This window comes from Liolophura sinensis, chromosome 8 (genome assembly GCF_032854445.1).
Source record: "Liolophura sinensis isolate JHLJ2023 chromosome 8, CUHK_Ljap_v2, whole genome shotgun sequence".
NCBI lineage: Eukaryota > Metazoa > Mollusca > Polyplacophora > Chitonida > Chitonidae > Liolophura > Liolophura sinensis.
This window is the reverse complement of record NC_088302.1, coordinates 22,755,393-22,783,369: the sequence shown is the minus strand read 5'-3', so window position 1 is coordinate 22,783,369 and position 27,977 is coordinate 22,755,393. Positions and strand designations below refer to the sequence as shown.

Genomic DNA, 27,977 nt, shown 5'->3' with positions numbered 1-27,977 from the left:
AAAATACGCCTCTTGTTGATGTTATCAGTTATACCCGGAGATCGATCTTTCTCTAGGAGTACATCTGTGAACAAGTTTGACTTGTTTGCGTATCAGAATGCAGACTTTAATGGTTTAATACTGTTAGCTCCACACCAGATTTCATTGATAATCTTGTTGACAAATGGCAGCTGTTCATCCAGATTAATATTTGGCCACAAGTTTGTTTCAAATTTCTTTAAAGTTTAATTAACTGGAAAGATCCTCTAGATTTATTTTTATACCTTCCTTCATGATTCATTTTTGTATATTTATTGAACCAAGCAGCCAGGTAAGAAACTTAAAAAAAATTGTATTAAGATTGTAAAATTGCTTCTAATTATTTAAACTGTGACCAGGATGTATCAGTGAATAATCTGGCATGGTTATGAAAGATAGAATCCTTGATTTTTAAATGAATTGAACTTTTCACTTTACATATATATCTGAGAAGTCTCTGCTCATGTATGCAGAATACAGATAGAGTAGTATTGGATTTTTATTACACAGATGTACATTACATGCACTTTTTATCATGTAGATTTACGTTACTTGGGGCTTTTATTACCTATGTCTACATTACATGGGTTTTTATTTGTGTCGATTTATATCAGTTGTAGTCTTTATTGCATGAACACACAGTACTTTTGAGTTTTTACTACCCAGGTGTACCCACAAACAACTGTATGCCTGTGCATTGTGTCTGTAATTTAACTTTTACTGTTCAAGTGACTCGAGCACATACATATCATAGGACAGCTCTTCACGCCTACCTTGTGAGCAGGGGGTCTGGGGTTCAGTCCCAAGTTGAGTCAAACCTAAGACTTCAAAATTTGCCAACCTTTGCCCTTTCAAGGGTTTGACATGACCTCGGCATAAGGGTATAAAAGATATAGTATAGGATCATTGCTGTCAGTGTACTGTGACTGGTGGGGTGTCATTTCTGGTGTTATTGCCCTGTGGTTAGGTGGGGCGTCATTTCTGGTGTCATTCTGCTGAGGCTGGGTGGAATCATTTCTGGTGTCATCGCCCCTGTAACAGGTTGGGACCTCATGTCAGGTGTCTTATGTGAGATGTCATTTCTGGTGTCTTCTGTGAGAATGTCTCTCATCTTCTGTGAGAATGTCTGTCAGAAACCTGCTGATGGTTGTGGCTCCAATTTTCCCTAGGGCTCTGCCAGCTTTCCTCTCACTATAATTGCTGATCACTGTTGTTGTATAAGTGAAATATTCATGAGTAGCCTACATCATAAAACACCTATCAAACCATAATAAATAAATGATTGTGGATGTACACTCCTGTGCAGGCAGGAATGACATCTTAGTGTCTTTCAAAAAACAATGATGTCTGATTAAATCAATGTGAGGGAGACAGGCAGAATGAGAGAAAAAATAAAAATGATTGAGGCAACCTTGATGATGGTTATATTATCATATTGATACTTGAGCATATCATGTTCCTTGCATATCATCCACTGTGTTATCCAATATAAGTAACTACCTTGTTATATAACTTTTCATAAATAGCACCAACTTATTGTATGTCAGGTTCTAATCATCGTCTGTAACTGATTGGACACCAAAACTGCATATGTCAGGAATCTAATTTTATCAGTAGAGGTAATTAAATTCAAGAAATGAAACCATCATTCGGGAACATGCTTGTTTCTCCACCCACATTGTTTTAGCTTTGTTTTGTGATGACATTGCTCTGTTAAAAGTGAAAAGTTTAGATACACCACCTAAGTAAATATTGTTTCATTTTGGTTATGTTTTGATTTAGAAATTATCAGTGACCTAGACAAGTGGGTGGGGGGGGGGATGGGGGGGGGATGTATACTTATAATTCTAATACTGGTTCTGATGCTTTAATTTTTGCTTAAATATTTGAAATCCTTTGAAAGTTGTAGTTAAAGTGTATGCTTGTTTGGCAGAGAAAACAGTGAATTTGTTCTTTTCATAATTATATTTCTTGATTTGATCATAGCAGTACACAAGCTCTTGTCTTGCAAATTTCAACGTTTGGTTTTGATTTTATTAATGGAGATTCAATGAGAAGTTTTTTTGAAAACGGGGTGACACATTGAGAGGAAAAGGATACATACAGGTCGATACGCACACCCATGTATAGGCATAGCTGTGATTTGGTTCCCTTGTTGTCTAGAGCAGAGTAATGTTTTCTTTTCTCTTACAGTCATTGTCTAGGGCTTGAATTTCACCCTTAAGTAAATAGCAGTATGGGAACCCTGGGGCTCTGGAACCCCCCAAAAGTGATTCCTGGCTTACACAAAGGAAATGAACATGCAGCCTTCAAAACATGGACTTCTTGGTGCATTATTTGTACATGGGTTTTTTTACAAAGTGTTTGTGCCTAGTGATATCATTGTACTCTCCTACTTGAAAAAAATACTTCTGACCTTTAATAACCTGTTACTTTTACAGACTGTAAGTCCTGCATTTTTTGTTCTTGTTTTGTTTGTATTTATTTGTTTTATTTGTTCATTGGTGTTGGTAAGGGGAAATAAACGAGTATGCTAAGAGATGTAAGTCTCAATAACACCCCAATCAATTTTGTGGTCCTTTTGTCACTTTTTGTCACTCTGGTACCTGTGCAAATGTTTGATTTATGTTATCAGGATGGTACACACACCCTGTGTTATCAGGATGGTACACATGTCCTGTTTTTATCAGGATGGTACACATGGTCCTGTTTTATCAGTATGATACATGGATTATGTTATCAGGTTGGTACACATATCCTGTGTTATCAGGATGGTACATGTGCCCTGTGTTATTGGGATGGTACACATGTCAGGTGTTATCAGGATGGTACGCATACTATGTTATCAGGTTGGTACACATGTCCTGTGTTATCAGTATGATACACATACTATGTTATCCGGGATGGTACACACTGTCCCTAGTTGTTAGGATGGTACACATGTACTATGATATCAGGATGGTACATGTTTTTCATGTCATTGAGATCTTTTATACATATCCATGTGTCTTATGTTCTAATTCTAGAGATACTCCAATTTATATTGTTAGCTGTAAGGAGGTGCTCCTATTTTATGGTGTTATAAACCAGGAGGTGCTCCTATTTTATGGTGTTATAAACCAAGAGGTGCTCCTATTTTGTTGTATTACAATTCTAGAGATGCTCCAATTTATGTTGTTAGCAGTAAGGAGGTGCTCCTATTTTATGGTGTTTGTAAACCAGGAGGTGCTCGCTATTTTATTGTATTACAATTCTAGAGGTGCTCCAACTTTATGTTAAGAGCCGGAAGGTGCTCAGGTCAGCTGACAGTGGGGGAATATTATAGTCTATACATTGTCATCATCTCTTACAGTGTTAGTGTGCTTCATCTAGCAGTTTCTGAATGTGTACTAAAACAAATCAATGGTCTCATATGAGGGCGTAATCCCATAGCTAAGGTATCAAAATACATCACCTACACTGTAGAAATATTCTGCTAGGTGAATGATCAAAGTCAGTGTGCAAACGAGCATGCATTGCATATAAACATTAAGCTAGCGATGACTTTTTACCCGTGTTAGTATTGGAGGGTTCCGACACACATGAGCGGTCATGTTTGACTTCAGTGATTTAGTGGTAGATGTATCCAATTGTCATTGTACTTAATACATGTTGAACATGCGTAAAGTCATTAAACAATTACAATGGTTTACTTATTATTATTATTTTTTTTTCCTTGTTTCACTGTTTTGCCCAGGGGGGATGTAATTATTTACCAGGTATTAGAGGGAAATGTGGTATTTCACTCAGAAATCAATTAAGACTCATTTATGTTTTGTCTTTTTTCTTTCCATTTTTTTTCGTTTATTTTTTTTTTCTTTTAGGTCATTTTTATCATCTGCATCTTTATCTGGTTACTGTTGTGGGCCTTAATGAGTATTTTTAGGTTAATACCCTCTCTCAAAGCCCCCGCCCCCAAAAGACCATTATGTATACATGTGTATATGAATGCGATTATAAGATAGATTTGAAAACCTGTATTTATCCAGCTTAATGACATGTTTCTGCACAGTATGACAGACAAACATTTCTCTGGGCAAAGATCGTGATCTGTCAGCTGTGAGGCACTGTGGTTTGAGCCTATGATTTACTGTATAGTTCAACAGCTTAAGGCTGGTCAATTTGTAGGGGTTGTGTTTCACCCTGGGGGCTTATTTGATGCCTTGTTTTGTTATTGGAGATACCCGACCAGTACAGGTCTTTAGTACCCATGCTAAGGACGTAATCTACCCAAAAATCAGTGTTCACTCATAACAACTGCTGCTCATTTCTTAAAGCGTTAAAGCAAAAAGAAAAACATGATGAATTAAGCCTGTAACATGAAGACCAATGAAAATCCTCCTTTGTTTTAAAAATGTTTTTTTTCAGTAGATTAAATACATTCAAATGCTTGAATTAAAAATGGTTGAATTTATTGATAATGTTGCATTCCAGTTATGTTAGACCAAATTTTTCTCTTTTTCATTTTTACCTTTGGAAGCCTTAGTCCTGAATTTATAGTTTACTGCAGAGATGTGTACTTTTAACGGGCAATTAGATGCACTATTCTAATTAGATCTGGGTCCAGGGCTAGGCATGAAAGCTTGTAGTTCAGTGGGAAAAAAAAGAAAACATTTAAGTGAAAGCAATATTGAAGATTTTTTTTTTTTAGTTTAATTAATTTTATGTTGGACTTGTATTTCAATCTTTTACCAGACACATGTATTTAAATTATTGCCATCCACAAATATAAATACTAATATTTTTCTTGTTTTAAGAGGAAGTGAAAGTTCTTTTTTGACTTGTATAACCCTCTTCATATTCACTCAGCTAATTGAGGAGGTCCAATTTTGCCGAAATTTTGCATGCAGACAGCGTGTTGAACTCCTGCTGCAGAGGATAACATGAGCATCCTGAGATTGAATACCTGATGAAAGTCATTTGTTTTTGTGGTTAATCTTACAAGTACTTAGATATTTATACTTCCTGTGAGTCGCGAAAATCCTGCCTCCCCTGGTAATTAAACAGGTGGTAATCTGCACAGCTTCCTTAAGCCTTAGTTGAGGTATCCACAGGAAAATACTACCATCACTATCCAATTAATTTTGATCGTTAAGCATTTAATTATCTTGGCTAAATTGTATTAATTCCAACAGCAACAGGAAGTTAATCTTACTTATAAATCTTTACTAACGATGTTTGTGAAAAGGTAAATTCAGGTATTTGTACAACAGTAAGTAAAATGTAAAGAAATCACCAGGCAAGAAAAAGTTTCCCCTAAATCTGACACAGAGACATTCCATCGTTAGAGATAGCGTTTGTGTGATTGCTGAATGATGAGGTATGAAATTTAATTACCTGCTCTGTGAAGGGATATCCTCTTGATAACAACAGCTGTTAACATCTTGCCACTGGAAAAAAAACAAAAAAAACAAGAACCCTATATGTTTTATTCATGAATAGGTGTATGAGACCTGCAGTAATTCTACAATATTATTTACTTCTCCCAATTTAATTTTTAAACAAAAACATCCTGTATTGATAAGATGAATTATAAAATGATTATACATGTACATGTATACTTATCTTCTAAATAGATGCTCATTTAATATAATTTAACTACAGAAATAGAAATGTGTGTTTTTAGAATAAGATATGCAATAATATAAACTCAAGGCATTATTGGCAGGTTGATGTTAACATCATTGATAAACATTATGTTAGCTTTTTATTTTTAGATCCCAGAATTCAACTCTCACAGTGATTATTCAGGTTCCCATACTAGTTAATTATTGGAAGATCATTAAGGAACATGTTATGCTGCACAGCGACCATGATCTTCATATATGTACACAATGGATTTCATCCTCTCATTTTCTCATAATCAAAACTTGCAGATTTAAAGTTTGTAAATTTCTAAATATAGACCCATGGCTGAGGTGTGTTTCAAAGACAAATTTCAGAAACACCTCCTTCAGGTTACACTGGAGAGCCCTAATCAGTAGTGTTTTTGTAGCCTACATGTCTAATGAGCAGTGTAACCAGCAGTCAGAAAGTTGTATTTCTTCTAGTTTCTCATTTTAATCATTTTTAAAAGAATATATTTTTTGCATACTATTTATACTGGCAGTATGTTGACCTTAATTGTTAATGATTTTTTAATGGGTTTTATAGACATTTTTTGTTGTCTGATTAAATTATCATAAGTACATCTGATCAGTGTTATCCTATGTTGAAATGTGAAGACATTTTTTGAAAGTGTCAGTGGATGAAGAAACAATGTGTATATTTTAAGTTTATATATATATACACACATATATATTGGCATTCAAACCAAGAGAGAACTATTTTTATATGTATTTTCTTAAATAGTCTGCTACAGTGTAAGATTTTTAGATCAGAATTGGTAAAACCAGTCCCAGTCATAGGCTAAATATGATTGGTCTCAGATATCCATGGCCAGTAACAGTGAAGTAATGAATGAAGGAACTGTGATGCTTAATGCAGAATTTGTGCAAAGAATATTTAATTGGCAGTTGTGTAAAAAGTGGAAATAATATGTGTTGCGAGTTATAAAACAATACGGGATATCTGTCATTCTTAGATATATGAAGAAATTCAGTAGTTGTACATCAAGTTTCCATTTTTTTTTTTTTTTTGTGGGTTTGTGGGGGGCGGGGAGAAACAAAGGGTAGAACTTTATTATGTAAATTTAAATACACAATAGTTGTATCATGAAATCAGCAACGGTATAAGCCCATTCTTAGATTTTGTAAAGGCCCACTCATAACAGGGATGATGAAAAGGGCAAACCAGGCAGGCTGATTTCATGATTTGGCGGGTTGATATGGTAGAATATGTTAATCACATGAATACTTAATCAAAATATTTGATATTGTAGATAATAGTTTTTGGCCGAACCCAAGGCAGAGAGTGGCTGGAAGTACTGAACAGCTTTATTAATTAGTTTTGTCAAATTTCATCTTATCTTGCAGATGAATGATGACAAATGTTAAGTATGATATGGCAAATCTATGTCGATTCATCTAAATCCACAAGATATATTTACAGATATATCTCTTATTTTAGATAATGTTAATTTAGTCAATTAACTGTTATTAATAATGGTAATTATAGTGGCTCATTAATAACATCTGTGTGTGTGTGTATTTTTTTTTTTATAACCTGTATTATCTTGTTAGACGCCTTAGTACCTATAACAATGATAGATCATGTACAGGGTAGGACAGTTGTATACTGTCATTCACGGTTTACTACACGTAACATTCAGAGATTTGTATCTGATGGTCTTATAAAAAATGCTGTCAAGTATTTGGGTCATTTTCACTTCTGGAAGAAGCTCTTCAAAATGTATTTATATATATACACACATGAATATGATTCTATAAAAATTTATCTGTGAAAATACAAATGTATAGAATGGCTCCTAACCGATAATAAATATGGATAAGGGAAATGATTCTCTGTCTGGTATGTTTGTGTAATGTTAATTAAATTAAATTCTCAAAAGAATTTTAAGTTTGATGTTAAGGTGTTGACAAATTGACAGTATGATTGCCCATTGTAAAAGTAGGCCCCAGTGCACAGAAATCTTGAAGTAATTGTTCTAGCATCATAGTGTATGGATCTTACATAATGTAATAAAATGACGTCAGCAGAGTTTAAACGATGGCAAAAATAATTGGGGCCATACAAGGAATAGGAAAATTTTAGTAAAAAGAATTTTATTAAAAGGAACAAACAGTTGCCCATTTCTACAATTCAATTATTAACTGATGATTAGTTTGCTTTTTTTCTTTTGCTAATTTTCTTCTTGAATTTTAGAAAATTGATCAAGTAGAAGTTTGTTGATAAGAAAATGATGTTCACGGTCTGTTTATCTTGATTATTTGTCTTAATGGACGTTGGGTTCTGTTAACCAAATATTTTATATGTGCCTGTAATGAGCGGCCTGCTTGGTGAAGTATGATCGGGTTAACCAGAAAACGATCCATGGAACAGGAGAGCATGGAAGATGGAGCTGGTCCGGCTTAATAGCTCAATCTTGCGGAGAGGCGATGGAGGAGAGTCATGGGTCGAATTCAACCCTTGAATAGTTTCTTAACACTGACAGATATGATTTCCGTCCACTGCTATCCCATTTGCTTCAAATTGAATATGTCAGTGTTGTCCAAAGACAGATTAGGATGTTGCAATTGGGCTAGAGAAGCGGCTCGGTGGAACGGGGTTGACTTTTTACTCGATCTCACAATTATTGACCAGTGCAGTCAGTTATTTAACAGTTGTTTCGCAGAATGTCCTCCGAGTTCACGGCATCCAATTCATCATCCAGGGCAGTGGGGCCTTAATAAGAAGGAAAATGTACGCAAGCTTTAAGAACAGTTAAAGGCCACAGTGATGGACCTGTCAATATAAGATAAACTCTCTCACAATGTCGACTCAAATCTTTGTTCCTGAGACTTTCTGAGATCACTGATAAGCAGGACTCATTAAATGTCTCCTCAGCGAGGCCTGGGTCAGGGGTGTTAGTGTGGGGTGGGGCAAAGGCCGCCCCCTTGGCAAGGGCCAGAAACATTTTATTAACATTTGACAAGGTGGCAGATAGATGCTGCACCATTTGCTTCAAAATGAATCGTGTCTAGGCATATGAGTCGTCATATCAACAGCGAACGTTGGTGCTAAAAGTTTCTGTTTCTTTCTCCAGTTTGCTTCATTATGTGATAGGACCTGAAAGCCGCTTTGACTATTGATATCTTGTGTTCATTTAGCGTGCGGAAAATGGCAGCTACATTTGTTAATTTGTGTCTTCGCAGAGGTAAATAGATTTTCGTGGTCTGAGCGGTCGGGGTTGCATTGTTTTGAGCCTAGAGCTTCGTCATGATCGGGCTTTCTTCTGTGGTATTTCTATGGCGTCAGTTATTACTGGCAGAGCTGTTTGTATTGCTATTGTTATTTTATAGATATACACCAGGAGATAGCTGCAACACCGCAATTAATTGTTTACTTTGATAGAAACAGATGAACTAAGGTTGGTTCGTTTGCTGCCTGCTAGGAATTGTCACAAGCAAATAAATCAATTTTTCACATTCAAACAAACAGCATGCCAAATGAATCATTTATGAAGCTGCGTCAGTATCAAGGGAAACAGGCAGGGGGCGCGAGTTTTTATCTCTTCAAATGAAAATGCTTTGTAAACAATGGGCAACAGATTTTCCAAAAGCAAATCCAATAGAGTTCTTCGAACAGGAAGTAGAAATGAAGTTTATAACCTTTTGTTTGAATGTTTGATTTTTTTCCTCCCTTTTTAAAATGGTGAAGCGTGATCAACACATTATTAAACCAGTCCATCAAGGAAAATGGCTTGGACTGTTTTCATTTGTATCACTGGTTGTTATGGACTCTAGAATCGCCAGATATTTCTCCAGGGACATTTGATATTGCGCTATTCAGCAATCAGTGGTATGTCTTACAACCTAGGCAAAGTTACAATTGGCCGCCTTTGACAAAGGCTATAGCCAACGAGCATGGACACCTGTAAAAGATCACAAACAAGGAGTCTTTTCTTTGATGAATTTATCTTGGAAAGATCAAAGGAGCAGGTGTATTTATAAGGTGTATCGACAATATTGAAGAAAATGTATGAAATGATTTTTAATAAGCTTTGGGGAAAAAAAAGACATTGGTTGTAACAAGACTGGGACTTATGTCCTCAAATGTAATATTACATTGTTAATGTTTCTATTTCAAGAATTTATGAATTGGATGGAAGTGAAGATATGATTCCATTATTGTAATCTAAACATTTGTGTTCATGAGCTTTGTTCATAATTTATTCCTGCTTGTACATTTGCAGCATGTACATCTGTTTTATCAACAGATTATAATTAATAATTTTACATAGTAGTGTACATGTGTATGTATAGAGAGGGACTTTTTACCCTGTTGGTTCATGACAATTACATTGTTTGGATCTGCTTCAGTTTAGAAGACATGTTTATTTAATTATATTATATTTTAGTCATCATATTTTTGCTTTTTGTTCAATAAATTACTCAAATCGACAACACCATTAAAATAATGCATATCCATTTCAAAACACTAAAATAGTAAATCATTATATATATATATATATATTTACAGCATAAAACTATGCTTACTGTGGATATTGCTAAGCTTATGGAAGGTTATAAATTAGTAAATTTTGATCATAAATGGATATTACCAAAAAGGGAATTACCTAATTTTGTCAATTTAAAAATATGATCAATTTTAGTTATTTTCATGTCGGTTTTTCGCGCTGACCTTTGAAAGATACATGAATCCAATCACATCCTAATACTTTTTGTTTAATCGCACGTATTATTCATGACTGACTATTTTGTTCTATTTTTAACTCTGCTCATTCTTGTAGACTAAGATGTTAATGTCATTCTTGACTGACCAATAATTGGTGTTTTCTTTTATTTTGGACAGTGCTCGTCCTGGTCGACCTCCAAAACGCAGTCCCTCAATCCACGCCAGTCATGATACCCTAGACAAGCTGAAAAAGTCAAGGTTAGACAATGGCGACCATTACAGCTTTGACCCCAGACTCTATGGGGGAGGTAAGAAACCGACAACTGAAAATCCACCAATCACAGCCTCTGTTACATTCAGCGTTATATGATAGAAAACTTGCTGTTGATTGGACCTGTATACTAATGCATTTTTGTGGGCTTTGGTCTTGTTTTCCTGGAATATATCCCAACCACAAGTATAATGTTCATGAAATTTTATCAGTAAAATTTTTAAGTACTTTCCCTCTCAATGTCTATAAGTTATTCCAGTTTCAATGCTCAGATTCCACTAGTCTCAATACCTATTAGTTTTCGTGCCCAGTTTCGTCTAGACGCAGTACATACAAGTTCTTCCAGTCCCAATGCCCGGCTTCCATTAGACTCAGTGTCTGTAAGTCCCGCCACAGTTCATACCCAGTTTTATCTGGGCTCAGAACCTGTAGGTTCTTCCAGGTTCAGTGCACAGCTTCCTCTAGGTTCAGCACTTATAAGTCCTACCAGTTTTTGGGCCCAGTTTCGTCTAGACTCAGTACATAAAAGTTCTTCCAGGCCCAATGCCTGTCTTCCATTAGACTCAGTGTCTGTAAGTCCTACCATGGTTCATACCCAGTTTCATCTGGGCTCAGTGCCCATAAGTTCTTCCAGAATCAGTGCCCAACTTCCTCCGGGCTCAGTGGATATAAGTTCTTTCAGGTGCAGTGCCCAGATACCTCTAGGCACAGCGCCTATAAGTTCTTCCAGGTGCAGTGCCCAGATTCCTCTAGTGAAACATTCTTGAGTACGGCGTAAAACACCAGTCAAATAAATAAATAAATAAATAAACCAATCAAACAAATAAATGAATAAGAGCTAGGTTTGTCATTGTTTTCATGTACATGTAAATGGAATCTGATCAAGAGTTCAAGCTTTGGGTTTGGATTTTCAGCAGAATGTAGTTACCTGGATGTATCATGCAGGTAAACACATATGTTCATACATGTTTTCCAAACGTAGAGTGGCTGTTCTAAATCTTTGCAAAACAGCGTGTAGCTTAACCATGAAAAAGTATATAGTATGAAACTCTTTAGGCGATGCATATTGAAATACAATCAGTACAATCGAGTCTCTTGATTTTCATTGGGGGAAAATAAGTAGGTATGTCCCGAGGGCGGTACTATATTTGAAGCGATTCTCACGGCCTTTATTAGAGATTTTGTGGGATTGTAGCATGATTAATACTCACTCTTGAGCCAAATAGAAAACTGATATTAGGGCTTTGTTAAATAACACTTTGATGAGGAATCACAGGGGGAAAGAATCCATGCAGAAAAATTGAAATTATCTTTTCTTGGTCGTTCTCCCTACACTAATTTGTTTGTTCAACATAGCAAAAGAGTTAGCCCGAGGGTTGGGACGAGCAATCTTTCGTTATGACCAGAAGTGATAGCGGCTGGATGATTGCGATGACGGTGACATAGCCACTTCCTCGGGTTACTAAGCAATCACTGTTAACATTTTGTGCGCGGGCTCTTCTGTGTCAAAGTTATTGTAATTCATTAACGATTCTTCACGTAATATTGGCAAATTGGATAATTTGTGACATTAATGATGGTAAACAATGTTTTATACATTGACGTTAAGCATTTATTCAGAAATGTGGGTGTGGGTGGGTGGGGGGGGGTTGAACTTATATGTTGAAATGTGGGGTTTCATAACCCACACAAATCGTTGAATAAATATACTTATTTAACTTTGTTTTCAGTGGAAGAATTTGGAAATGTCAAAAATTAAGTTTTACACCAGCCGAAAATATAAACTGTATACATTAATTACAAAGTTTATTTTGGGAACTATTCATTCAAGAAATTGACCCATTGTTGATCAAACGCAATAATTAAGGGATTAGGATAAGCTGTAAATTACCGTTGAGTTACAGTCCTTTGAATCAGTTCTGCAGCTGTTAAGTATATTTTATGAATATTTAAATATTTCAACAGTGTCGTCCAATAGAATTTGACAATTTACTCAGCCCTGAGACACAACATTAATGTAACAATAAATAACAATATATCATATATGAATACTATATATACTTAATGCTTGCCACTGCCATATAAGTGAAATATTCTTGAGGTCGGGGTAAAACACAAATCAAATAAATAAATAAACAAGAAGATGTTGCAAAAATATCATGAGTAATTAACAATATTATATAAAAATATTACTGTTTAAAATTTTGTCATGACTCAAAAGGAAAAGTGACATTGTCAACTGAAAACATTCCCTCTTAACTGTTTTCTTACACCATTGTCAGAATATATATATATATATATATATATATATATATATATATATATATATATATATATATATATGCCAGAAACCTCAAGCTATGGTCTCCTGACTTTAACTCTAATTAATCAAGCACCGCGTGATCCGGTGTCACGTTTGTGTGTATAAGCCGTGTGTGTACATGTATGTATAGAGTGGCCAGAATACACTTAGATCATCCAAGGATTTAGATTACCCTCTCGTCAGCCCACAAAGTATGCTTTTAACTTCATACAAACTTTCATTACTATTTGTCAATAAAAGTAAGTGTTTGTAACATGCAGATCTTCACTTTCTGCGGACCCTTTAAATGTGCTGATCACACACCAGTTGTTTGTATGTCTCAGTGCTGGCTTGTCAAAGCACCATTATGTGTGGGTTAACCAGTTTCTAGATGTACCTTCTTAATAAAGGGGATTAATATGGGGCTATCATTAAGATTGCCTGAGCGGTATTGGCAAATATCTGTCTTCCAGTTTCCTTTCCAGTGGTACTCTGTTGAATCTATTGTGAGGAGGCAAAGTGAAGTCAACCGGTGGAGAACATGTCTTAATGGGTAACGGGAAATTGAAGTGTTCACCGTTTACATTCCTCACAATGGTTATGTCTTAGAACAACACATATCTCTTTTGGTAACAAAGTTCTTCGTATGGATCTTTTCCAGCAACCAAACACGGAAAGTGAAATAAATTGCTATCTTCGGCATTTCCATTTTATTGCCAGGAAGGGATATGGCAGACAAGAGGATTGAGTTTTTGGAAGACTGGATTCAGGGCACGCATTTCTTTTTGTCTGAGGCCTTTCCTTATTGTCACACCGCTTTACTATTACATTAAGAAAGGAAGCTGTCATTTTGTGGCCACAATCAATATATAGATCTTTTATTTCCCCTGTTTTGTCCCCATGTTTTACTATGGCCAACTTAAGATTTCTCCCCGCACAAAAAGTACAGTGGCAGGTAAAGCTTTGTTCTTGGTAAAAAGTCATCCTAAAATCCAATACCTTTGTGGCACAATTACTCGGCTTTCAGAACGGATGAAGAGGTAAATAGTTCTAACCATTGAAAAGCAGATAATGAAATCTCACAAATCTATGTTGCCTTTTGAAAGACGACATTAAAGCCTGTGGGTCTGAGGTTTAGTTGGTTGTTGGAGAAGATGGATGTAAAAGCCTTGTGGAGAAGGGCTTTTGTGGTCAGACACTTGGGGAAGAGCTTGTTAATTTAAAGCCCCCCAGGCTGAGGGATTAATTGAAACTCTGTGGTCAACTCGTCTCTGTGTGTATGTACACATCTTCACAATTCCACTGTTTCCTTCTGGAAACCACTTCAAACATTTTTTTTCACTTGTCTCCAAAGTCCACATTCACAAAGCCAAATTCTGCCACAAACAAAATGGCTCTATATCAAGGCTTTTGCTCTTTGGATAAGTGAAATGTGTGAGGGTTTTTTTTTTTTTTTTCCTTTCTTGAAGTGATGTTTCATTTTACAGCCATTTGGGAAGCCTGTTACTCTGATTGCATTAGCGATCCATCTGTTATACTGTTACTTTGTTTCTGGCTTCTGCCGGATCTGAAGAAGAGCTTTTAATGGCAACTGGACTTGAAGCAACTGCTATTGTCTCGTTTGGATAACTGTTGTCACCGAGTATCAGTGGCGCTTTTTCCGGAGGCTATCATATTCACCATGTCCAATGTCTTTTTATTATTCCCCACCCCTCTAAATATGCATTTATTCCTTATAGCCAATGTGAGTTCAGGAGCTTGTACTCAATACTAGGTTACTCAGTCCTTAGATTACCTAAAACTTAATGAAAGTACTGTGTTTCACCTAAAGTTTAATTATCATGTTTCAATTGAAACATATTGCTTGATTCTTATTAATTCACCCACCTTATAGGGTCACCTACATGCAAGAGTTTTTTGCAAAGTTTGATCACTTTATTATCGGAATGAAAATTATGGTAGTGTTGGCAGCAAAAGTATCATTTTGAGACCTTTGCATGCTTCTGAAAGTGCATTTTTACATACTAAAGTTTAGGTGAAACATGCTATATGTATAACCTTGAATACCCATATGTGAACTAGCTATATGCATTGAGCAAGAATGTAAACTAGTTAGCATGCATATACGACAGAGATTTCCTAATGTCAAGTAAATGCAGCTCTGTTGAATTCACATTCGTTTCTCCGTACTGAAAACGCCAGCATAAATGCAGACTGTCTGAATTAGGTGATTGTCAAACAAAAACCTGCTGATCTGGATGAATTTCTTTCCTGTATGGATTGTAAGTTGCACCTGATGGAGAAAGCCATGCATTATAAATAAACATAAATAAGGCCATAAAAGTTCTGTTCCGTCCGGCACGTGACAAGCTGTTCGATATCAATAGAATAAACGAAGTGTCCGTAACATTGGTAACAGAGATAGATCAGCTTTCTCTGGTACAATTGTCTGAATCAACCGCAAAATGAGTGCTGTATAACTCGTTGCTTTTTCATGCACTGCATAATTTATACGAGTGAAAATGAATACAGTGGTCCGGCCGGCAACACTATATTTCATCTTTGAACTGTCAAAGGAACAAAGGTTCCCCCAATCATCGAGTTGTCATTATACATCAGTTTTGTTTAGAGCTGGAAATGATCGCTTTACAGGTGAAGTTAAATGGCATGCGAAAAGAACACGATCATTTGATAGGAAATCGCTAACCATAAATCATAATTATTGTTGCAATGTGAAAATAATAGTATTGTAAGACTATCTTGGGACTGCGAAGACTGCTGCGGTGACGAGCCTAACTCTGAAGCGTGGGGACAGCGAGATTGGTCAATTGCCTTGTCATAGCAGAAGGCTGATTTATTCGTCTTCTGACATTTTTTTCCTATTTTCTGCCAGAGCAATAAAAAGAACAGGATCTGTGTGTACCATCTATAGATCTGTGCAGGATTCACATTATAGTGTGACATCTGAAGTATGACTGTGTCATCACATCACATTTTTTTAGAATTCTTTTCGTGCTACACAATTTCACATATTCCTGAAATTTTACACCTACAGTTGGTCAACCTCACCATCAATAAAATTTTACTGGGTTGGCTTTGATTGTGGAGTGGAAGTAAACTTGTCAAGATTTGAAAAAGTTTTTGAGACAGCCCCTGCTGTTGTCGTTGTTGAATCTGTCGTTGTGTGCCTACACAGTTTTAAATTGGCTGCAGACCTGTCCTATTTGTTCCCAGGTGACCGGAAGACGTCAGCATTGTTGAATGGCTTCCCACACAGTCCGTATGCATTGTCGGCCATTCCCTTCATGCCGTTTGGCCACCCCATGATGTCCCCACCTACATCCATGGGCATGGCCGCTGCAGCCCACTTGGGCTTACGCCCTGATGGCTCCGTCATCAAGGACAGGTCCAGTTCGGAGTCAGACCTCATTTCACCCAGGTGAGTTGAAATTACGAAAAAAGTGTAAGACCTATGGCGTTGTAATGAGGTAAAATGTATTTTTGGGAAAAGGGAATTTTTAGATGCAAATACAAATGCACTGGGGGCTTCCCACATCTGTCCAGAAAATTGGTATACCCTTTCCTACAACTGTTTTTTTTTAAATAGTTTTTGAGCAAGCTATCGCAAAGTTTGGTTAACTTTGGTACTCAGTTTATTACTACTGTTTCTAGACTTTCAGATATTTTTTTGTTTTATCAACACCAAATACACATAAATGTACTTTTGTTCACACCAATGTACAGTAACTGCATATGTTCATGTGGTCGGAATGATCAAGCCTGTATAAATGAATTAGCGAAACCTTCTGCACAGATCCATGATCATGGGATGTGCAATTCACCTCTGACACCTCATAGGAGCAGTTTTTTTTAAAAAACGGTTACAGAAATGTCAAACTTCAATCAAAACTCGTTCACAGTTACCTGCATGTTTCGTTAGGAGGTGCGATCTGTGTTTTTTTTTTCTGTGTGTGTGTGTGTTACGAATTCTCAGCAGCTGTCTGGTTGACAGCGTAAAGGCGATAGACCTTGAATTATCACAGCCAATGCTCTCTTCTGTACATTTTCCTGGTAATGTGCTTAATTGTATTTTATCGAGAACATCTCTCTGACTTGAATAGACCAAGCATGGAAACTCATATAAATATTTAATAGCTAGACATTTCATTGGCGTGTCAGACTGGAGCTTTGTGAAGTGAATTGTGCAGACCTGGATCCGTACGTTTCTGCTCAATTCAGTTGTTAGTCTCTCGCGCACAAACTCTCAGGTACCTTATTTTTCCTGGCAAGTCCTCTCCTAATGGAGTTGACAGTTTTTATCCCCAATGAAACAGATGAAGCGGAATACGAGCTAATGGAAATATGCTGTAGTTAACAGGATTAGAAAATAATATTCTCTTTCGTCTGACTTTCCATGGCAACATCTGGATATGTAGACGTCAAACTTTTCTTGTTATAAAACCCGTGCAAGTAGAGATATCATTTTAATTTCGGGAACTTTTTTTTGTGGAGTTCCAGCAAGCTGCCTGTTGATATGTCTTTAACAGTACTTGATACAGTACTTAGATTCAGGCCAAGATTGTCATCTTCTGATGGCGTGTAATTGACAAGGCACAGTTAAATCCATTTTAGGGCTGTGTCTGTATGATGTGTTTTTGTTTGAAAGTCAGATGCTATCTGATCTCGCAGGAATTATCTCACATCTGATTGGTCTGATGTGCTGACAGAAGTTAAGTGAGTTGTCATCGTTGACACATCGGCAGATTACTAATGTCCGACTGAGCAAGCCTAAGATGTACAGGTGATTACAGAAGACACCTGTCACTCAAGTCCGACTCTTAATTTGATGTATCTGTCCATCAGTTGAATTGAGTGTTTTAACGCTGGGCTGTAGTTAAAATATACCACTCCGGCTGCATCAGTTTTGATGTCACAAATATCCTCTTTTTGTGCATTCAATCACATGTATTTTCATGTAATTGTGATGTGTTAAATGAAGGTGGAAATTGCCGTGCAATGTCTCACCTGAATTATGCCCCATCCCTTACCCGGTATACCTGTAACTGCAGATTTACAGTACCTTACATAAATTTTGGTGTGTAAAAATGCAATTACAGAAGCAAGTGAAGACCTTAAAGTAAAAGAAAGCTTAAATATGAACTTAAAACTATGCGTAAATATACATTCACTCATTTTTTTAGATTTTCGAGAAGAGAGTTATAGCCCTTTAAACCTTTAATTTCTAAGATGTCGCTGTATGTCACAGGAAGTCTTTTCAACTTTAATCACGACACTGAATGTTGCAATAATTCTTTTTACAGATACGCAAAAGATTAGTGAAATAATGTTCTCAGAAATTCTCTCCTCCTGATGAACATCAGGAAAAAAGGTTATGTGACCTCAGAGATCCTAAATACCATCAGTATGGGCTAAAAAATAATTGAAAGTATTTTTACGCATAGTTTTTTTAGCGGTCTTCATATTTTAGCTTTCTTTTTCTTCAGAATGATGACACTTAAGATGCCAACACTGAATTTTTTTTTCTGATAATAGATCAGTAGTACTTCATAGAAAACATCTTAAGTTTTAAAGAATAAGGGGGATGAATAAATCAGAATCAAGCAAAATTTTGTCACCTAAATAATGATAAACTTTAGGTTATAAATGCAGTAATTATGTCACATCATCCAATTTCTGACCCTTATCTTAGATCTCACCACTGCGGTTGCTGTTGGTTCAACTCCAGCTCACGGCTTCCTCTCCGGCCGTGCGTGGGAAGGTCTGCCAGCAACCGGCGCATGGTCGTGGATCATTTTTATCTTAGATAGAAACGCATACATACACATGCAGGACAATAGTCGGTTATAATAATAATTATAATAATGATATGTTTTTTTATGAGGGAGATCAATTAGTTAAAAACCAATCTTCCTCGAGTCCCCAATGCATACGCACATTCACACAGAAAGTTGTGTCTGTGTTTGGAGTATATTTGATTTGTCCCCAGTATGTTACGGGTGGAATTCACGATCACTAGACTTCATTTTTTAAATTGAATGGTCATGTAATTGTGTATTATAGCAAATATGAGAGTAATTAACTTTCGGGGGAAAAAAAAAAGACGGAAAAATTTCGCGTTCAGAAAGATGTGCTGAAAGTTTTTTTTAGTAGCCTAGCCTTATGGAGATATGTATTAAATGGAATAAAATATAGCTACATCAGCAATGTACTGCTTTTGTGAGCATATGCTCTTTGTGGTGTTCCGGGCTGTTAAAATGTTCACAAATGATTTTGTGTTGGCCTATTTGTGTGTATACAGTTACTAAAGGTGTTTACGTGGAATAGGGAGCTGTGCAAACTTAATCAATGCATGCATGTACCAGGTAAATATATGATCAAGTTTAGTTGTTGACACTGTGAATTTAAACTTCAGTTCAGCACTAAGTGCTTTCAAAGTCTTTATAACCATGAAACACTTGTTTTTGCAATTATTATATATGTGATAATATTTTTTTCCCTATATAAAAAGAAATCTTAACAATTTTATCATTGAGAGTCAGTCGAAAACTGTATACCGCAGGAAATTGTCAATGTCAAAGACCTAGTGAAAAAAGTTGAAAACCAACTTATGATGTTACTTCAGTTGTGCTGTACTGCATGGTTCGTCTGATCTGCGTGGATGGTCTAATGGTTAGAGTGACTTCCTTGAAGTCGGGACACCTCGGGGTAAAACCCGGTTCAGGTCATACCAAAGACTTTAAAAATAGTACTTCTTTTGGCCTTGCTTTTGGCTCTACATTGAGAGCAAGGAGACATGACTGGTTGACCCAGTGTCAGTATAATGTGACTGGGTGGGGTGTCATGTCTGGTGTCTTCGTCATTGTCCTTCAGTGGCAGCAGCACTTTGGTGGCATGGACTAGCTCTGCCACAGTAAGACACAATATATGTGCACACACCTAATGACTCGTCATATGACTGAAACATTGTTAAGCATAGCGTTAAACCCCAAGCATACATACATACATACATACATACATACATACATACATACATACATACATGGTTCATCTGCGTCAGCTCTATAGGACCCTATCTGGCTAAGTGGTATAATGGGTTCTCCTTGACAGTGACCACAGCCCTTGAACCTGACAGTGTAATATATGTTAAAATATAAACATCAATTTGTTGACTTTCTTGAGAGTTGTTAAATCCTAGTTGACCTAAAAAGAATTTTGAACAGAATGTTGATTTGAACCTCTGCATTGCGTTGCAAGTGGAGAATTTTTATATTCATATGTAATAAGATGAATACTGAATCACTGTTGTTTCAGGATTGTCTGAGATATGCAGACTTTGTCTGAGATCAATTCGGAGTGCACTCGTGTGACCAAGGTTAAACTTTTTAACCTCTAAAGTCTTTTTTCTCCACAGTCAGCCAATCATCTTGTCTTTTGTATTCAAGCTCAATATCTGTGTTAAATGTAACTGCAGTATACAGATAAAGCATGAGATGAACTTGTTAAATTATCTTGGACGAAAGTGAGATGTGCTTGGGTGAGGAGATTTCAGTATCTCAAATTTTTTTTTTTTTTTGATTCATTTTTTTAATTTAATCTCTCATGAAAAATTACTGTATTTCACCTGAAGTTTGACATTTTGCAAGAGACACATTTTGCTTGATTCGGATCGATTCATGCACCTTACAGGACATCTAAAAAATGTTTTTTTGTTAAATTTGATTAATTTCTTATGAGGAAAACTTATGTGTTGACATTAAAAATATCATTTTAACGTCTGAATGTGCTGCTGAAAGTGAGTTATGACCGGCCCAAACTTTAGGTGAAGTACAGCATTTGGAGACGAGAGACCTGAGCTAAATTAACCACATCTGTCGTTACTTTTGTGTGCATTTTGCTGGTATCTCAAAGAATGCTGATTATTTAAAGCATTAAATAACAATGATTAAATGATCAAAAAATTATCATTGAAACTTTCTTTACTTTCCAGGTCAAGAGAGGACAAGATTGATCAAGTTCGGGGATTAGCAAAAGCCGCTTTGTTGGACGTAGAAAAGGAATGTGTTCAGGGAATGGATTATCATTCAGGTGACGTTTTTTGTCAAGTAGCAGAAAAGTATTACACAGACGTTAGCAAACTAATGGACATTGCTGCTTGGGACTATTTCTTAAGTGATTTGTGTGAAACAACAGTCAAATAAAAATACGAATCTGACTATACTTTCTTCCTCAAAAGAAATTTTCTGTTGTATAAATATCAGTTGTATAAGATCAATTGGAATCGTCTTCAGGATTTGATTAAAAATCTCTGTCAGATCCTTTTGTTATTGATAAAAGGTATTGGTAATTGTTAAAACCAGATCGTTCATCATGTTCATTTTTTTTTCCTGCTGGTTAAAGTAACATGTTGAATCTTAAGTCATGAGCAACATGATTTGTGGTTAAGTTTTGCTTTTACACTCCAAGTTCGAATGAACGTTGATTTATTCGCTTTTCTTTAAATGACTAAAAGTAGCCAGAAAAAAAAAAATTACTCTTGACAATGATTGTGACCATGTACGTGCAACAGTTTTTTTTCTCTTGAGATTCTGCGCTAATGTCTCGGAGTTTTCAAGATAAACATTTACTGAAATGCCCAACTCTCTTAAGAGTATGGTTTGCACCAAAGTGTATTAAACAATGAGAAGAACACAAAATCGCAGGTACAATATTGCAGGCCATTTTCTTTGGCCAGTTAATCCTGCTCATTATTTGCATTAGGGGCGGAATGGAACTCTAATGGTTTCTGTGCCGTCCAGTTCGATATTTCCATATTATCATTGCTACACTTCCTGGGAGAGTCTCTCATGGATGCTAATTACTGGAATTTAGCTTTCTAATTTAGCTCGTCACTGGCTCTCCGTCAATACAAGCTCCACGACAATGTTGTAGTTTCCTTGACGCGCATAGCTACAATCCTTGCCTCTGCCTTTGACTGAAGATTACAAGACTTTTTAATAAATGTGATTGTCTGCAAAGAGTATCTGAGACAGACAGTTTCCTTTATTTTTCTGAGCTGACTACATTTCATCTCGATTCGCAGAACAGCCAGTCAGTCCATAGGAAATGACCTGTGAATGGGTGTCCTTGTGTTTATATCAAATAGATGGTTAGGCTTTGATCTGGGCATCTGTGGACCTTGGACTGATTGAACAAACCAATCTTTTTATGAGCTATGGCTTTAATCTAATAATAGCGAGCATCCTCACATGCGGAACAAAAAGCAATGAGGTTGGGACGGAATTCTTTGAAATGTGTGGTAAAAGTTAAAGACTTCCTGCAATTAGTGAAGCAGTTTTTGCCTTTTTCTCTGTGTCTGTCTGTCTTACATACCTGACAGACAGGTAAAACCCGCTCTGCTAATTAGGCGTTGTCGGGTCTCTGGTCGCCACTTTCAGCCATTGCTATTGTGTTTGTGGTCTTTCTTTACTGCAAACCAATCAATACGACTGCGATTTGTGTTTCAATCAAAGCTCCCTCTTTACAAGTCGTCTGGCTTGCAGATTAATTCTGTGGCCGTTGGACAAAAGACAGAAGTTTGTTCCGTTTTAATCATTTCAGTGAAGGTATCCATAACTCACTCTCTCTAATCTCCAATTTGGTTGCCCATGTATTGTCAGAGACTCTTGGTTTACATTTACCTTAGATGGTTTCATCTTTTATACAATACAATTATCTTTGTTGAAACTCAAGACGATTCTCTTATGAGACTACATAATCTGCCTGAGGTTTTTTTTTATTTGTTTGTTTTAGCAAATTTAATCACATCCCATTTTAGTATCTGTCAAAGACACTTTTTACATCTCGTTATTCATTATTCTGATAGATTTTAATATATGGGATATTGTTTGCAGTGGTTTGGCATGTCAATTCCAGATGTCATAATTTTTCTTTCATATGAATAATTAAATGGAATGAACACAAGTAAATTTCTTTGAAAAATATATTTTAAGAGTTCTGAGCCCTTGCACTAAAACTCTACTGAGCAGTTATGGAAAATACAAAAAATTTTGACTCTCCTTGTTACCCCACGGTATTTCTTGCTATGAGCAATTTCAGCTGAAAATGTTCTAACCTGTTCCAAAGTACCTCTGCATAGTCAAGTCTATTGATTATGAGGAAAATGTGTTTTATTTCTGGATTAAAATGGATTTACTAATTAGACAGTGACTTCACATTTGCAGACAAACCCCTTAACTTGAACATCAATGGCCACCTGGATTTGTCAACCAAGCAGAAGTCAGGACGAAGGCGAGTTGATGAGGATGACAGTGATGATGATCATGACTCTGATGATGACAAAGATGAAGGTGAGGAACTTTTGTTGTTTATACTGTTTATAAACAGTATCATCCTGAATTTTGATGATATGCAAGTATCTCACAATTATGCCATGCATGCATTTCTGCTCGATATCATGATTGTCGTTAGCATAATTGTAAAGCTAAACTGGCAGAAAAGTGTGCAGATGAAATTAGAATTTGTAATTGTATGTATTTATTTATTTATTTATTTATTTGGAGTTATATGCTGTACTCAAGTATATTTCACTTATGCAACATGTACAGTGGCAGCTGGTATTGTGTTTGGGGGAAACATAGTATGGCCTGGGGGAAACATAGTAAATTGAATATGACCATGTACGTGTGCTAAATAAAAATCTAGATTTTCAGTGATTAATTTATCTGCTTTAGAAAATTTATTTATGTAAGTAAAACCTCTAAGAAGTGCGACCTGTATAACAAGAAGGGGAAAACATCAAATTTGGTTCAATGTTGCTTCAGCGCGGTAGGAAAGATAATTGTATGCTCATTATAGGCTGTGCAAGCCTGTAATTTTTCTGTAATATGTCAGCTTAACCATGTTTGAAGTTTAGGTAGCACATTGTAATATTGATTAAACAGCAGTTTAAATTACAACCAGATATTGTTGCTGTAAGGCCACATGTGTTTTATCATTTTAAAAGCTTTATATAAATATGTTTATTAAATTAAACATATATATCTGTTTTCATAGCATAGAGACCTTCCTAATAATTCCTAATAAATACACTCATGTTCTTACGGAAATCATGAAAAACAAATATTCTATGTTTCTTTAAAAATTAACAGTGGAAAATTAAATTTCAGTAGGATTTTTGTGAAATTTTATTCATAATTAGCTAATAATTTTAAAACAGATGACTTTAAAGAGAAGTAGCTACATGTAGCATGGTACATCTGTATAGACAAGCTTTAATTGTTTGTTTTTGTGAGCTGCATATCATCATATTGATTGAACAGAGATATAGTGATTAGCCAGGGACGGCTGTTACTCAGGCCTGATTTGTTGTTGTGGAGCCGTTGAGATCCTTTACTTAGGCTCGGTCAGCAGACGGCTGCTGGGACAGACGCAGATGGAATTACAACCCCGTCAGGCTGAGAAACATAGGCCTGAAATCAGCAGAACAACTGATAAAGATAACTCTAATCAATTTCTCATGTAATAATTTAATACCCAAGGGAGCACTAGGCCATCTCATCTTTTATTTGAGTTAATTTTGAATTCAAGGGAAAGAGCTAATGCTTGTTTTCTATTGCCCATGTGAATTGGCATAGGTAGCAGTCACGGAGCGCGGGCTTGCATGTGGAGAAATACTACTGTCGAATTGATACATTTTCTGGTCCTCTCCCTTCAATCATTCATCGTAATATCATCTAGGCCGTGGAGGTTTAAAAGCCATCTTTATCAATAATTTGTGTCTCTGTCTAGAAAGAGTTTTACAAGTTCGGTTGACCTGCTGTCTTTTTTGTCCAGGATAACATGAAAGTGGCAGAGAAATTCTTTTATGCCGGATAGCTTTCAAGGCTGTTAGAGGGAGTGTGTCGTAACTCTTCAGTTAGGGGCCTGCTCTTTTATTAACCCCCACAAACTAAACAGCTAATGGCCTGAGCTTTGTGGAAACAGTTTCTCTGATGGGGGGCGATGTTTCGTTCCTTTGTCGCGCTGGCCTGTCGTCTAAATGGAGTTTGGAAAGAAACACCTTAACACAATTTGTAGTCTGTTTTTCAGCAGACAGATAAGATGGGTATGGCAATTGGTAAAAATTTAATCTTGGAGAGAGCACTCGGGAGTTTAGGTAAATTGATTTAGCAGAATTAAGAGGGATTGTCCAGTCTCATTCCCTTCCTCTTCAATTCCTTCTCCATTAAACTGGAGCTGTCTTGCTGCCATAGAACTCCGCCAGTTAAACTGGATTTGTCTCTCAGTTCTGTATCGCTCTTTACCACCTTGGGCATAAAATAGACCAGTTTGTTTTATCCTCTCTAAGCTGATTACTCTGATTTTGCAAATGAACTCAAATTGAAATATGGGAAGAGAAAATGGGTCTTGCTGGAGTAGGGTGCTCCGTCTTAGGGTCTTAACAAGTTAACAACACTCATTTTGAACCGAGGCAGTGCGAGTCAAAACCCAGTTCAGAGACCGCTTTACCCAATGAAATGACTTGTGGTAGATGCAATTATAGCTGGGGATATTGCATTGATCTGTAGATGTTGTATAAATAATGAATTGTCCGACGTGATTGAACTCCATGTCAATATATTACACCACAATTAATCAGTTGAAAACTAAATAAAAGATACATCACAATTTGCGGTTTGATTCAGCCTCATTAACTTAATGAATTTTCGACATGCAATACTTTTGACGCACTGACTCTAATGGATGCAAACAGAGCAAAATAAAAAATTTCATTTGCGTTGTTCTGCACCGTTTCATTTTACAAAGCAAAACCAATAGTAACCATGTTATGGTCTTGCTTTATAAGCTGCATGTCAAGCTTTGAAGTGTATTAAAATGATATTTCAAATACAGATGAACTGAAAATGGAAATTTCTGATAGGATTTTTGCGTGAAAACTTGTCGGCCATTTTAAATGGTCTTTTCCTTTGCCCTTTTAATTTTTTTTCTTTCCGTTTAAAGCCCTGGGCAACAAGTGAAATAAAATTATGATTTTGCAAATTGCGTTATGATAAGAAAGGCTGTAGATAATGTGTTTGTTGAGGGGCAAGAGGCAGTGTTATTACACTGCTGATTCCTTGAGATGTTTGATAAATTCCATTATGCATTGGCCAAGGGGACAGTGATGGGAGGATGAAGACTTGAATTAGACAGGACACTCTGTGCCCACAACTCTACCCCACATAATGGCCTTTAGGGGGCTTTGACGAGATGGCGTTATACGGCTCTGTAACATTTAGCCTCTCCGTTCGCAGACTGCAGAAGATGTGCTTACTCTGCTAACAGTGTATCTTGTAAAAACTCCTGATGCAGTAGGCACTACATTCATTTTCTGCCATTACTCGCAACCCACTAGTTATATTAACTTTTGCCTGTCCATCTTTCGTTCTCTTCCTCCCTCCCTCCATACTTCTCTCTCTTGATCCCACTCTCTACTTGTCCACCATCCCTCTGAGGGCCTTAGGAACAAGACGCTTCCACAGTCCCGCAGTTTGTTCTGATGGGACACACAGATGAAAAGTTAACAGAGTGGAAATTTAATTTCATGTTCAACTGTCCTCTCAGGGAAGGCAATTCACAAGTTAACGTGTTTCTTGGGAGAATGGATGACCGCTTATTCTTTTGGCGTCGTGCGGCAAGGACAGAAAGGAGGCGCTTTTATGTCTAATGCTGGGCGGGACGTCATGTGGAAAAAAACTCTGCGATGAGAAATGTCATCAAGACTCATTCCAACCCCTTTAAATAAGTACATAGTGAATGTCATCTTATTGCTGCTCCCTGTTTCCTTCCACCCCACCCCCATCCCCCCCCCCACCCACCCCCAAACCACTCCATAACCGCCAAGCTACTCACCATCCATGATATTAAATAGCCTCCACACTGATACATGTGCTGTCGACAGTACAATACTGTTCAAAGGATGTGGCCATTTACTGAAGTGTAAAATTGTTTCCAGTGTTTATTTCTCCTTCTGCTCTAGCAGCCCATATGGACAGACCTTGAGGGGCAGACTTAGGGAAGAGGGTGGGGGTGCAGGGAAGAGCAAGCCCAATAAACCCTTCCCTTCCCCATCCTCATTTCCCCTGGAGTGTGAGAAAAGGAAATGTTAAATTTGATGGCAAATGACGGTGTAATTGCTGGCCCATATTTCTAACCGTCCGTCCGCATGTGTTGTATTTTACATTGGAGTAAACACATGTCAAGTCATTGTCCTAGGTAAATCAGCCTAAAATTGTGAATGGCTGCAGTTGCCTACATTTCAACACTTGCTTCTGTTTATGTGTGTAGTGATTTTGACACAGAAAGGAGATATATCACTCAATCGACCATAGCCAGGGCTCTTGGTTAACAATTTTTTGTCTGCATTGTTTTTGAAGATATTTAAAAGTTTTCCAGATGTTAAAATACTGATTGTCCATTTTTGGGCTGAATTCATTTTAACATTATACTACGCCAATGCAAGGATACCTTACATGTGTTGTATGTATCTAGCTGACTAGATTAGATTTAATTAGCTGATTAGGGATAAATCAATCAGTGACCATCATTTCATGTATTATTGCCCCCTATTTGCATAATATCTTCTACATAATCAAACAGTGGACAATCAGTACACCTCCCCAGTTGCATTATGTTCACATTGGCAAATTATTCCTAGTACATCAAACTTCAGAATATCACCCTGACTTGATCACTGACATATTATTGTGACACTAAGTATTTAATGCACATGGCGCCCATTCAGCCAAATTAATCTGATACTAACCCTTATCACTGACAGCCTAGATACATTATTCTGTCACAGTCTAACAGCTATAGGGGGCCTCCGTGGCTCAGTTGGTTAGTGCGCTAGCACAGCGTAATGACCCAGGAGTCTCTCACCAATGTGGTCACCGTGAGTTCAAGTCCAGCTCATGCTGGCTTCCTCCCTGTCCGTATGTGGGAAGGTCTTTCAGCAACCTGCGGATGGTCGTGGGTTTCCCCTGGGCTCTG

The 27,977-nt window shown here is 36.8% G+C and overlaps 1 protein-coding gene across 1 annotated transcript in view; it reads left to right on the top strand.

Moving 5' to 3' along the window:
- LOC135473882 (dachshund homolog 1-like) overlaps window positions 1-27,977 on the top strand; it is a 70,504-nt gene that overhangs the window by 15,107 nt on the left and 27,420 nt on the right. The window contains exons 2-5 of the mRNA XM_064753808.1: window positions 10,531-10,661; window positions 16,161-16,365; window positions 20,935-21,032; window positions 23,168-23,293. Coding sequence (XP_064609878.1) covers window positions 10,531-10,661; window positions 16,161-16,365; window positions 20,935-21,032; window positions 23,168-23,293 — 560 coding nt within the window. The remainder of the gene's footprint in view (window positions 1-10,530; window positions 10,662-16,160; window positions 16,366-20,934; window positions 21,033-23,167; window positions 23,294-27,977) is intronic.